The sequence below is a fragment of the Stylophora pistillata genome, chromosome 2 (assembly GCF_964205215.1).
Source record: "Stylophora pistillata chromosome 2, jaStyPist1.2, whole genome shotgun sequence".
NCBI lineage: Eukaryota > Metazoa > Cnidaria > Anthozoa > Scleractinia > Pocilloporidae > Stylophora > Stylophora pistillata.
Genome location: NC_142520.1, coordinates 51,851,549 through 51,865,284, shown reverse-complemented (window position 1 = coordinate 51,865,284; position 13,736 = coordinate 51,851,549). Strand labels below are relative to the sequence as shown.

Here is a 13,736-nt window from a genome sequence, read left to right as displayed (position 1 = left end):
AGCTACGTGATAGTAATTATTGAATCCATTTTATGCTTGGCAGTATCAGAAAATATCTGGGGAAGTATACCATTTGAGATCTTTGGTGTAGCTATTTAGACTTCAACTTCTTATTATCTTCTTGCCATTTTTCATGACAGTTACTTTTGATTACAAAACAGTGATAATGCTGCTCAAGCAAAGAGTTGGTGATGCCAAAAAATATATCAATGAACTTTGCAAGCAAGGATTGGACACAGACTGCTGTGTATTGTGCAAATTTATTTAGGAAGGCTATACTTGCAATGCTAAATGACATGCATCATAGCGGAATTCTACAATAACACAAAACATATTCAGCCTACCGGTATTTGTTATGCAATTTATTTATAATCAATTAGTGAGAGCTTTCTTGGCTTTCTTAACTTTACAGAAAGGCAGAAAGGTGTCCATAAAAATGAACATATTTTATCTGTGGTGAACAGTGATTATATATCTACAAATAGTAGTGAACATTATATGACTTTACATACAATGAATATATGAAGTCCATATATTTTGAACTGCGGTATTAAATACGTATGATGCACGATCCTTCGCAGTAGATAGCGCTATTTATGCAATAGCGAAAATCAGACCTGAAAAAAATCAGGCCTGTACAGGATTCGAACCACTGACCTCTGCGATACTAGTGCAGCGCTCTACCAATTGAGCTAACATGCATAAGCCAACTGGGAGCAGGTCGTTAAGTTGATTCGTAATATTAACCCGTGATGATAAATCAGATACAATGAATATATGAAGTCCATATATTTTGAACTGCGGTATTAAATACATATGATGCACGATCCTTCGCAGTAGATAGCGCTATTTATGCAATAGCGAAAATCATATTATATGACTTTAGCTCAGTTAATTCATTATTGAGTGATACGTGCAATTTATGTGTAGGAATGTGCCAGTCCTGATGTTCCTTTTGGGGAAGCCTTTGCTGAGTGTTTCCTAAAGAGCATAGCAAATATTGGGGGGTAGGTACAACACTGCATTTCTACATTGACATGCATAAAAATTCCAGCTTGCAGTATGGTATTTCACTTTCTATTGGTATTGGTAATGGTATTTCACTTTCTATTCTTGCTCACCATAGAGTGTCCAGTAGCTCAGTGGTTAGAGCATCCGACTAGATCATGGAGGGTCGTGGGTTCAAGTCCCATCTGGGGCTCGGATTTTTCTATTACAATGATATTGAAATACATGTCTTTAAATCTCACTTGGGATACTTAGTTTGACGGACAGTTGGTATACTGCTGGCCGAGAGTCCGCCGACAGACTTTTAGGGGAGCTGTTCTTCACTTTTACCCAGTTACCAGCAAAAATATGGTAAATTTGGATTATAAAGGTGGAAACTAAATTCACTGTTTTTTTTTCATCTGTTTCAGATGGAAGCAGTTAAGAGATGACTTGCTCTTTCTCCTTGAAGAGGAGCCATGTGGTGTTAATTTATGTGCTCTGCCTGCAATGTATAACATTTTAATTTTTAAACTCTGTGCACCCATTGTAGTAAGGCACAGTCAACATTGTTTTATTTAAAAAAATCTATTTTCTTGAAGTCTTATCTTGTAACAATATTATTTTGTTTAGTGTTGCCTGATCAACTCTGAGATTTATATTTATTTGTCATATTTCTAAGATTTATATGGCATTCAGAGTAATACCTGAGAGCTTCTGGGATATATAGCAAACTTAGTCTTTCATTCACTGTTCATAGAGGGAAATTATGTCTTTCCTTTCTGGTTCACCCAGGCTGAAGTCCTGCATTCAGAGTAATGCCTGAGCGCTTCTGGGATATATAACATACTTAGCTTTTCATTCATGGTCAATATACGGAAGTGTTGTCTATCCTTTCTGGTTCACCCAGGCTGAAGTCCTGGCATTCAGTGTAATGCCTGAGTGCTTCTGGGATATGTAACATAGTTTTTTCCTCCATGGTCAATAGGGGGAAGTGTTGTTTATCTTTTCTGGTTCACCCAGGCTGAACGGAAGTTCTGCTGTTCACAGTAATGCCTTAGTGCCTCTGGGATACCTAACATTCTTATTTTCTTTGACATTCACAGGTTAATCTAGGGAAGTGTTGTCTATCGGCCTTACTGGTTCACCGGCAGGCTGAAGTCCTGGCATTCAGTGTATTGTCTGAGCGCTTCTGGGATATTTGACATACTTAGCTTTTCATTCATGGTTGATATAGGGAAGTATCGTCTATCCTTTCTGGTTCACCCAGGCTGAAGTTCTGGCATTCAGAGTAATGCCTGAGGTTTTCTGGGATATATAATGTGAAGAAATTCTTGTGACGCAAACTTTTCTGCTATTTGAGCTCTTCACCTATATCTACAGCAGAGCGACAGGAATAAATAGTCGTTTGAGACAAAAATCTGAAAAACAGCTACATTTGCTGTTGAAAGTCGCCCTGCAAACCGCGACGGGAAGAGAACGTCAAAACACAAAATGCTGCCAAAAAATCTCAGTAAATAACACAAGGCAAAACACTGCTGGTACATTTCTTTGCGAAGCTAGATCGTGAAATTTCTGATGCGACGTTTTTGTAGGACGTAAACACACGACGACGATTGATTTCCTGACAAACTGGGTAATATGAGATAATATAAAGTATGAAACAACACGAAATAACGCGCACAGCCTCAAGTAATCGATATACCGTATTTCCTTGAATAAGTGCCCACCCCTCGGCTTTTCAAACTTGTAGCTCTGAGTAAGCGCGACACACAAACCCTTTCTTTTTCAGCTTTCATAGCATTTTAAACTTTTACTACCTAAGATGAATATGTTGGGAGAGATTGTTGCTTTGAGAGTTATAATACGCCGATGTATTACCTTTCCTTTTTATATGGCTGGCTTCGCAAGCGGTGCAAGATGCAGCGAATTCTGTGAGCTGAAAGGCTATTAACCCTTGCTTATTTTTCGTTTTCTGCGGTGGCCAGCATTGCAGCCATTTTGTCCTTGTGTGACATGCAGGCAAGCTCTCGCTTGGCTCTTAACGCCCGGCTCAGGTTTGAGTCCTCCTGCTTGATCAATTAAACGCATTACTGGATCTACTGCCGCGCTCCATGTTAATTTCCAAACCACCCTAGCGCACAGCGCTTGACTCAGTATTTAAAGTTGGTTTTTCGGAAAAAGTGAACGCCCCACCCCTCTCAAGAAGCTTTTAGAAAATAAAAATTCAAGGACTTTCCAAGGATTGGTTGAATTGATTGGGGGACTTGCCCTGAAATTCACGGACTTGCAAGACAGTACGAACCTTAACTTCGTAAGCTTTGTCAGCTTGTTCAACATCTATCTTGATTTGAAAACAATTATTTCTAGCCCGGTCTCTGTTTATACACGATTTTAATCATCGTTGCGGAGGAGGTAGCGCAAAAAGATTTTCAACACCCGTGCCTTAATCGCATCGTACCTATAATGTCTGTAATCTCTCGCAACTATCTAGAGGACTCCGGCACCAATACAGGTCATCTGAAGGCCAGTGACAAAGAATCTTATGAGTACTGCATGAATATAGTTTAAAAAACTGGAACAGTGTGTAAATTATAAATGCGACATAAAATATCAGTGAGAAAAAGCCGCCATGTATTGTGGACTCTGTGTTAAACAGCAAAAGAAATTAAGGACTTTAAGCAAACCACGACGGCTACGGCAAAGAGAACCTGGTCAAACAATAGATCTAATTGGCAGAACAATAGCCCAGCACGTGCGTTTTAAAACTTTGTACATTTTTTAGCCGTCCTTTGCAAAACAACAGCGTGAAATCACCAAAATTTGCGTCGTCTGCCAAGCGAGACCGCGGGGGCAAATTATTTTAAATTACATTGGGAACTCAACGCTACTTTTATGCATTATGTTGAGTTTGAGGTCTGGCGCCCTATGAGACGGTAAACTCATGCAGCCATGTTGGAAATTCTAACTAAAAGTACAAACTCGTTTTTTAATCGACGTCTTCCGTGGCGTTGCCGTCCTGACTGCTTAAAGTCTCTATTATAGGTTGTAATACGCCGAGTTTATTCCTAATAACTGCTATCCGGATGCTCAAAAATTACAGCACCGAGCGTCAGCTGTCAAAGTCGTCGATTCAAGAACATACTTTGTCTCCAATCCGAAAGCAAAAATCGGGTAAAATTTATTAGAAAACAAAACGCTCTGGCCGCCAGTTAAATGTCGTAGTAAATAAGCGTCGCAGCCTGTGTTAGTATTAATGAAGTCAACTAAATCCGCAAGCATTAACTAAGAAATGTTTCTTCGACGTGACTGTATCATTAGCCGCAACACACTCCGGGCGAGCGCTTTGTCTTATCACTATTTTTAAGCGCCGACCATGTACACTTTTTTCGCATACGGCTTCTTTAATTACCTTTTCACGCCATAGGATGATGACATGATTGTGTAAAAGTTGACGCCTCTATCAGATTAGGAGCGAAATACGATAAAAAATTTTACCCAAGCAAGCCACTGGTATCCAGCAGAGAATGCGGACTAAAAGTACGGATTCTCTGCTGGATACCTAGATGTTTTTTTGGTTGCTAACGGCCGGCGTGAGGCTCGTTATGATCATTAAGTTCAGAATCTCATTTCGGTCTATAGAAAACATCATATTTTCTTGAGAAAAAAGAAAACATTGCATGATGTTGATTAAAAAGCAAACTTTGATTTTGAATAAAACTGATTACAAATGTCAACCTGTTTAGAAACGGGGTTGGAGGTATCTATAAGCCTCTCAAACAGTCAAGAACACGATTCAACGTCCCAACGTATTCAAAGCTTTTATCACAAAGCTCGAGTGCTATACATTGGTAGGAGTACGATAAACGGGGCTTGTGATTTTTGTTTAACTTTTGAGATCTGAAATTGAAAATTAGAAGGGACAGGTGTTGTTTCGCGCGTCAGTTTCCGCTGTATATTACTCATCAATTATTAAATGTTTTCATTACTCCAAAAAGCTTCGCATTAACTAACTACTGTATCAGAATACAATGTATGCATGTATAAATTATACCTTGTCATTTGAAGTGTGCCTATAACCTATCTGAGACAAACTGAGACGCTCTGCCTTACCACCACCTTAACGCTTCCTACATGCTGAGAAAGCTTGTGGAGGACATCCTCGATTGTAGCTTAGCTTGCCTTGAGAACAACCTCTGCGTTTCATTCAACCTTGCTGTTTTTTCTGATAGTGAAGGAAAACGCTGGTGTGATCTTTTATCGTCCCACGTATACAACAACACTGAAAAGCTCATTGCAGATCAGTATTCACATCATCTTACCTTAAAGGTATGGCTAATAACACTAGTGTAGGTTGTTAGATTGGTCTACCGTGAGTATAAAAAAATAAAGCATGATTTCGGATCTAAAGGCAGATGAAGGTGTACCTCTAATTTCAAACGCAAAAAGAATTTACCGTACAGTCAGGTGGAATGTTTGCGTGCAAAACCTTTCAACCGATCTGTCACTCTAACATTAAACGAGGGAAGACAGAAAATGGCTGAATCATGTGTACCATACAATGAAAGAAAAGACGTGCACTCAGTTCCTGATAGTTATTCAGTCCTGGTGAACCTTTACGAAAGTCATGTTTTTTTTACACTAATCCTTGATGTCTTATACGGGGAGATGGATTGAACCAACTACAAACACTGTCCAGTCTGTATCAAGCGGTCATCCACAGGGAATGGCAATGTGACTGCAAAATACAGGATCCACAGATTAGGAATATTATAAAACAATAAGAATAATAATAAATAATAATAATAATAATAAACATACACAACGCCACTTCATGCCATAATTGTGCACCTTAGACACAGAATCTCGCTCAAAAATACTATCAACGGGAGAGACAAAAGAACTTTCTCGATCAAAAGGCGCTCCGGTGTTCCTCATGACTTACAAAAGGTCTCCAGGTGGTGAGGTTTGTAAAAAAAGGAGCGGATGTTTTTTTATTTTGGAGCTCAACAAAATTTGAACTCTGAAAACGAATGATAAAAGGGAACGAAACTACCAGGCTGTTCTGTCAGTGCTGAATCATGCGGTTTCTAAATAACGGAAACAACAAATTATCTGTTACATGTCACCTTTTGATGCCTAAGTGATCACCGGCTTCAGATGCAATCGACATATCAATGATATTCATGAACGTGATAATGTTTATTTTAGAATCCTTGTGCCAAAAAAACTTGTTCAAGCCATGGGATATGTTCACCGATTTCGCTCAGAGACAGAATCCACAAGTGCGTTTGTTATCCACTCTACCTTGGCAGTGATTGTGAAATTGGTACGCAACTTTTCAATTTTTCCTTTGCGTTTTTAACTGAATTGATTAATACATGCTATGATATCTATAACAACTATTGATCTGAATAACGGATCACTGATTTGTCTCTAGGTAGTCATATTTTCTTTGTTTGAAGCCAAATCACAACCCATCCTTTTAAAAGGGCGTTGAATCGATCCCTCCCGGCCTGCCCTTGGGTCTCCATTCCTTAACTGAAAGCAGTTCTGGCTCTAACACTAGTGTAAGAAGAGGTAGAATTTACTAAAGCCCTTTTGGGTCTTCGCCTCGTCTTAATGACCCTTTAGGAGCTCCACAGCATGATACGCATAAGATATCAGTGCTGACACAAGGTACATGCGAACAGTATTTGCAGATCTTTTAAAGAACATGCCAATTGTAATTAAGAAAATTCCCGGCTAAAAATGAGTCGGGCGATCTAATATATACCCACACGATGGGTTTGGAAACTTTGATTTTCATTTTTCCCCCATTGATAAAACCTTGTTGTTGGTCTCAAATGATATGCATGAGTTGTATTATTAAGTAATAACATGATTTCGAGTGTAGTTTGGGATGAATCAGCACAAGTAAATTTTTAAGGGCTGCAGCTGTTTACAGCCGTTTTTGGAATCCTAAGAGTTCCAGAGTTTTATCTAGTTGTTCTTGCTTTGTTGGGTGTTTATGCTCTTCTCATTCTCCTTATATATGAATCTATGAATTAAAACGGCTTTCTCCTGATGTGTCCACCATTTTGTTTTGTTGCACTTTCGCGACTTGCCTGTCAGTCAATTTAATTTCAACTTTGTGCACCCAGTTTCAACTTTTTGCCTTCAGTTTTAGCTTTCTTCACTGTTTGGGATATCTTGATGTGTTCTCGACCACGGAGCATGCTAAAATTTTTGCATGCATATAATATGCAAGCAAATATTCCAGCACGTCAATTGAAATGAACGTCAAAATGAACAGAGCCAAAGATAGTGCATTTCGCTAACAAATCGTATTCATAAGAGCCAATCAGATTGTAAGGGTCACCATTGATTTTAAAGTGGATGTAGTAAAGCATGACTAAAACTCTGACAATCTTTAATAGTAGGAATAAAGTTGCTTAAACTCTCGCTTTGAACGACGTCATTTGTAGTTTTTTTGACCTAGAAAAAAATGTGTCTATCTTTTTTTCACAGTCCCAGTGAGTTGCATTAATTACACTGTACTGAGCGAACCCGATCGCCATACGTCTTACGGGAGAGGGCCGAATTCGGACGCATCCCTCGTACCTGGGTGGTACAGATTTCAGTCTGGTTCGTACACTAAAATGCTGGACTACTGTGTCAGTCATCACAGATGTCTTACAGGCATAACAGGCTTCTTGAACGGGCCACACCCTTCCCTTGAGGATGGCATTGTTGACAGAGAGGCGTGCTTTCACGGCTTTCATAATTGTTGCTACAGACGAGTTCAAATTCAAGTGAGAAGATGTGATGGTTTTTATGTTTACTACCTAAAGCCGTCACCTGCGGGAAAGTTTCGCTATTGTGCAATTGCGTAGGGTAGACTTATGGCCACCGAACGACAGCCGCTGAGCAGAGACGCTTTTCTTTAGTTGTCACGTTGGACACCGTTATATTCATAATTTTAGCTACTCTCGTTCCCAGACCTTTCACGGCTGAGTGGTTGTAACATTTCAGTTAGAGTTACATGGTAGAATCTGGGAGCGAAATTCTAGTTTAGCGATTCTATGCTATGGTTATTATGGTTTATGAGGCCAGAGTGAGGACAAAACTACTCTTGATTAGGTGGAGGGGAGCTAAGATGACTTGGAGCATTGTTGAGTTCTCATACATCAACACATGACATCACAACAATTGTAATGGAGATACAAGAGACCAGTCTTTATTTGGGAAGGGGGTGGGGTGGTAGATTTTGGTTGTGTCACAATATAATTTACCTGATATCCCCTACGACACTGTACTATTCCAATGATCCAACCCCACCGAGAGATTATAATACAAACTCTGTCCCTTTGGTGGTAATTTTCTGTAGTCTTCCCTGCATACTGTTTTGGCGACGACCGAGAGTTTATAATCTCTTGTGACGGCTAATCTCCTACCGTTCCCTCTGAAAAAACACATGCTTCTTCCCCCCCCCCTCCCGAAAAAAAAATTTCTTGGACCACTCCTTAAGCAAAAAGTTATGACTGGTCCCTAGAGGGAACAGTTAGTCAGCACGACAATAAGTGGCTACCTTATTTCACATAGTGACGGTCGAGGTTATAAAAGGTATGACACTAGAGAGATTAAGCACCATGTATTTCTTTCACACGAACGGCAGAGAGGGTCACGGGACCTGACATATTCCGCGTTTGCTGCTTGCCGGCCGCCGTTTCTACTCGAGGAGGACATTTTCCCATTTTAGGGAACGCGAAAACATGAGTATTTGCAGCCCAATTTTACCGACTATTTCTACATTTGGATCGCTTGCTGTTTACTTCTCAGCTTCGTTTATCATCTTACTTCTATTAGAACTGCTTCTAAAGCTAATAGAGTTCAAATTCAAGCGGAAAATACATTACTTCTTTGCAACCATTATTTCTAGTCGCAGTGAATGGCGACCGAGAACATTTGCCTTTGGACAATTAAGAAATATGGGCCTTGCCTGTACTGAACTGTATTTCAGTTAATATTTTAAACAATAAGTTGAAAAAGTTTCTTTTTGAACGAACATTTAGTTAATACCTAGTTAATTTCAAATGTTTAGACAATTTTTGTAAGCTTACATATATTTTTAACACTCGTTTTTGTTTTGAACTTCTCTCATTTGGGTAAATCACTTTAGAACTTTTGATTTGGCCCATAGAAATTGTAATTGTAATGCAAAGCCATTTCTGTTGTTTTATTTTATAGTTGAAGTCATGCCTCCGTTTCGGTGGCCAAAAGTAGAACACGATTTGGCCCTTGTCAAAGAATACAAGGAATCAAGGCCATCGAAGCCAGATAAGTAAGATGAAGCGTCGTCGGGAAGCTTAAACAGACGAACATCGCAGACGGAACGGCTAACGACAAACGGCTAGCCGACGTTCAGCGTTCGCCGTTTTCGCGGTGCTTAGTCTAACTACTTTCGTTACCCATTACGGCTAAACTTTTAGAGCACCTGTAGCTGTAGAAAATGTAATTAAAATGTAAATAACCGACAACGTTATGTATTCAAGGTATTAAAAACCTCTTTTTTTTAACTAAAAATACTTTTGAAGGGCAATGTTCATGATAATGAAGATATTGTATGTATAATCTATTGTGATAACTTAGATATTATGACGTTTATCCTTTGACCCGTGCAACCCATAAACTTTTACACGAGCAGGGCCCAAAAAGGAGCATGGCCTCCATAGGATGCAAGGTGAAAGGAGAAAGAAACAAAGGCGAAGGGTGGTGGTCGAATGCCGCATTATTATCGATGGGAAATTCGGCTCTTAGTAATGTATGTGCGTCACAAGCACGACTCAAACATTTTCCCGTCTGGCCCATCATTCACATTCCTGTTCCCAGGGTCTCTCATCTTCTTTAGTAAGCGTAGAGATGAGAGACCCTGGGAACGAGGTTGCGTCACTTGTCCACTTCATTCGATAAGTATACATTTATTTTGATCCGAAAAGTTCACGAAAATGAAAAAAAGAACAAACAAAAAAAAAAACTGGATCATGATCGAACGACACAATTATCTAAAGATGTAGTTGAGAATTACCGACCTATATCACTGCTATCCATTTCAAGTAAATGTCAAGAGAAGATCGCACATCATGCCATATTCTCCCATGTGGCCCCTTACCTGACAGATTGGCAAAATGGTTTCATAAGGGGTTGCTCATGCACCACCGAGTTGGTTTTAACACACATCAGTAGACAAAGGCGGTGGATGATGGATTGCAGGTGGATGTCGTATTTTTAGACTTTTTGAAGACATTTGACAGAGTATCACATGATGTACTCCCGCAGAAGCTGTGTAATTTTGGCATCTATGGTACCTTACTTAAATGGTGTGAGAATTACTTAAGCGACAGAGAATAAAGAGTTGTCATAGATGGACAGTGTTCTACCAGGTCTGTCATTCCATATGGTGTGCCACAGGTTTCCTTACTAGGGCCATTATTTTTTGTGATATTCATTAGCGATTTGCCGGAAAACAATTGCATTGTATGCAGACGATTGTAAAACATCTAGAGTGGTGACCTGTCTATCAGATCACAACAAGATTTTCAATCTGACCTGGATAACCTATGTATTTAGAGTAAGCGAAATCTGATGGACTTTGATGTAAAGAAATGCAAATTGCTGCGTATCACGAAAGAAAAGTATGCCTTTTAACTTTGACCTCAAGTTGAATGGGAGCTCTCTGGAAAAAACGTCCGAATTCTGTGATCTTATACTGGTTACCGGTAAAAAGCTGTCTTGAAATGCCCACGTTGATAAGTTATGTAGCAAGGCTAACAAAACTCTTGGCCTTATTAAAAGAATATGTAAAGGTCTGAAAGATGTTTACACCCATAGAACTTTGTAGTGTGCCTTGGTAAGGTCCCAACTAAAATATTGCGCTATTGTCTGGTCACCTTTTACAACTAGAAACATTAAAAAATTGGAAAGGATTCAGCGAAGAGCTTCCAAGGTTATCCTAAAACTGATGAGGACTATCAAATTCGCAAAGAAAAACCAAACCTGTTATCGTTGGAGGACAGGCCTTTCTCGTTTGATGTATTTTTTTTTTCAAGTAAAGCCCTTAATGGGTATATTAAGATAGACATATCCTCTTTTATTGAATTTTATTCGCATTCAGAAGATACCCCTTGAGGGGAGGGGATGATCTGACTTTGAAGAAACATTATGCTAGGACTGATATTTTTAAGTATAGCTATTTTAGTAGGATATATGCCATGTGGAACATACTGCCACTGTCAACTCGTAATGCTTCTCGCATCTCTAGTTTCAAAAAGAGAGTAAGGGATTTTTTAACTTCAAGAAATATTTAATCCAATTCAGTTGTTTTGATTTTCTTTTTTGATTTCTTTTTTTCTTTTTATTAGGTGGTCTGCCTAGTATGGGGACTTAGTCTCTTTTGCTGACCATCCTTATACATACATACATACCTACATCTTTATCTAACGAGGGTAACATATTAACTTACTTAAGTTTTCTAACATATGGCCCTCACATATATACACAGTATATTTTACAATTATAATTAATTTTACATTACAGATTTTAATATAATTCACACACACAAAAAATATAATATGACATTCATAAAAAAACACGAATCAGTTTGAATGACAATTACAACCTAGTAAAAAACGGCAATCAACAAAAAAGCTCCTTTAAATGCAATATGCGTGGAAGCTTGTTCGTGAAAAATAGGCGGAGTTTGCGCTTGATAGTAGTAAGAACGGTGTTGAGCGAGATAGGTAGTACAGAGCAAGAAGCAAGTTGCTTCAGTTGAGATGCGTCTCAAGACCATTGAAAAGAGTAGCGACTGAGTAGGCGAAGGTGCGCTTACCAGAGTTGGTGCGAGGTTTAGTGAGAGATAGATTGCAAGATACTGCGCCTCTTGTTGAGTACCGGGTTTGCACTGAAGATAAAAAGCTAAAGCTGCGCCGTAAACTAGATGGAGAGTCAGGATTCAGAAGAATGGAAAAAAGAAGCTGTAGCTTTCTGCATTTGACGAAATCGATGATCGGAATCCAGTTAAGTCTAGAAAAAAGCGAGACTGATGGAACAGAAAAGTCGGCATTCAGAAGGATGCGAGCAGCTCGCTTCTGGCAACGTAGAAGGCGGAGAAGAGAATCCTTGGAGCACGACCCCAAGACTGTAGAGCAGTATGCAAGTTGACTATGGATGCAAGAGGTGTAAAAAAGAAGAGAACTGTGAAAATCCAAGAATGGAGAAATTCTCCTGAGAAGGGAAAGTCGACTATTTCGTGTTTTGCTGAGGCGATCTACGTGCTGGTCCCAGGTGAGGTGATCACCCAATAATACGCCAAGTATTTTAGCTGAGTTAACTTGCTCAACGACGTTACCATTCACAGAGACGTTCAGATCAGGGCTTTGGAGATGTCGTAACCTTTGCCTTGTGGTCACTAGCATAGATTTCGTTTTGGCCGCGTTGAGCGCTATCCGGTTTAAATTGGCCCAACGACACATATCTGCAGAGAGTTGATTGAATCTAGCCTCGACTTCTTGTACGGTAGGTCTAGATGTTAGAAGCGTTGTGTCATCAGCAAACATCGTTAGATGTGCGTCAGGCGAACGAGTCAGGTAAGGCGGCAGGTCATTAATAAAAATAAGAAAAAACAGATGGCCCCTGGGCTGATGCTGGGCAGATGCTGCCCTGGGTGACCCCAATGGACACCGGGCGGGGGTCAGATAAGGCCCCTTTGAAGACTGTTTTCTGGGTGCGGCCCGTTAAGTAGGATCGGAACCACTTTAACGTTGACGAGCAGCAACCGTACATACCAAGCTTGAACAAGAGAGTGTCGTGGTCGACCAGGTCAAATGCCTTCTTGAGGTCAACTAGTAAGAGCCCACTCAATAAGCCGCGGTCAATATTGGCGAGTAGTAGGTCCGACAGGTGCAAGGTGGCAAGTTTGCAGGATCGAAACCAGCGGAAACCAAACTGGAGGTCAGTAAATAATTCATGCTCAACAAGAAATGTGCAAAAATGAGAGTGAGCATGGCGCTCTAGAATTTTAGAAATAATAGCTAGAACAGATATAGGACGGAAGTTGGAGCGGTGTAGCATGGGTCTTTGAACAAACTGAGAGACCTTTGCTACTTTCTAGGCATCTCGAAATAATCCAGTAGAAAGGCTGAGATTGAATATAGATGCAAGTGAGCTAGCAATAGCTGGAGCGGCTGTTTTGAGGAAAAACCCTGTGACCTGGTCGAAGCCTGCGGCCTTGCTGGTTAGAAGACGAGAGAAGCTAGACTCAACAAACTCCTCTGTGAAAAGTGGGATGCTAAATTGCAAGCCGGGTGAAAGCTTCGACTCGACAAATTCCGTTAAGAAGCTCCAATCTGGACGCTCAGCTACATTGTCAAGGTTTACTGTAGAGATAATATTTTCAAAATGATCATTAAATAAATTGGAAATATGAACAGCATCGCTATAGATTTTCCCACCTACCTCTAGATGGCTAGGCAAGCTAGAACATTTTGTAGGCGCTACATTTACGAATAATTTTCCACAAGTGTTTCGGGTTGTCAAGATTCATCTGGATTGCATCTCTATAGAAAGCGCACTTAGCTTTTTTAATAAGATGGTTTACAGCGTTTCTTGATCGGCGGTACGCAGTCCAGCTAGCGAGGCTATTGTCAGAGATTGCTTTACGATGAAGGCGATTACGCGTTTTAATTGCATCCTTTATCTCAGGCGTGAAC

At 40.0% G+C, this 13,736-nt stretch overlaps 1 protein-coding gene and 1 long non-coding RNA gene across 3 annotated transcripts; both read left to right on the top strand.

The window, feature by feature from the left end:
* Positions 1-754: 754 nt before the first annotated feature.
* Positions 755-3,085, top strand: LOC148740241 (uncharacterized). The gene is made up of 2 exons (XR_015997426.1): positions 755-1,007; positions 1,419-3,085. It is a non-coding gene; the product is annotated as an uncharacterized LOC148740241 (long non-coding RNA).
* A 1,949-nt stretch (positions 3,086-5,034) lies between these two features.
* LOC148740240 (pancreatic secretory granule membrane major glycoprotein GP2-like) lies at positions 5,035-10,536 on the top strand. 2 transcript variants are annotated; one of them, XM_088748461.1, is made up of 4 exons: positions 5,035-5,316; positions 6,199-6,316; positions 7,498-7,781; positions 9,217-10,536. In XM_088748461.1, the coding sequence occupies exons 1-4, from the start codon at positions 5,122-5,124 to the stop codon at positions 9,250-9,252; spliced, it is 633 nt and encodes a 210-aa protein (XP_088604587.1). In that variant the 5' UTR covers positions 5,035-5,121; the 3' UTR covers positions 9,253-10,536. The 2 variants fall into 2 exon arrangements, with proteins under 2 accessions (XP_088604587.1, XP_088604586.1); XM_088748460.1 differs by lacking the exon at positions 9,217-10,536 and having other exon boundaries at positions 5,036-5,316; positions 7,498-8,456.
* The last annotated feature ends 3,200 nt before the right edge of the window (positions 10,537-13,736 follow it).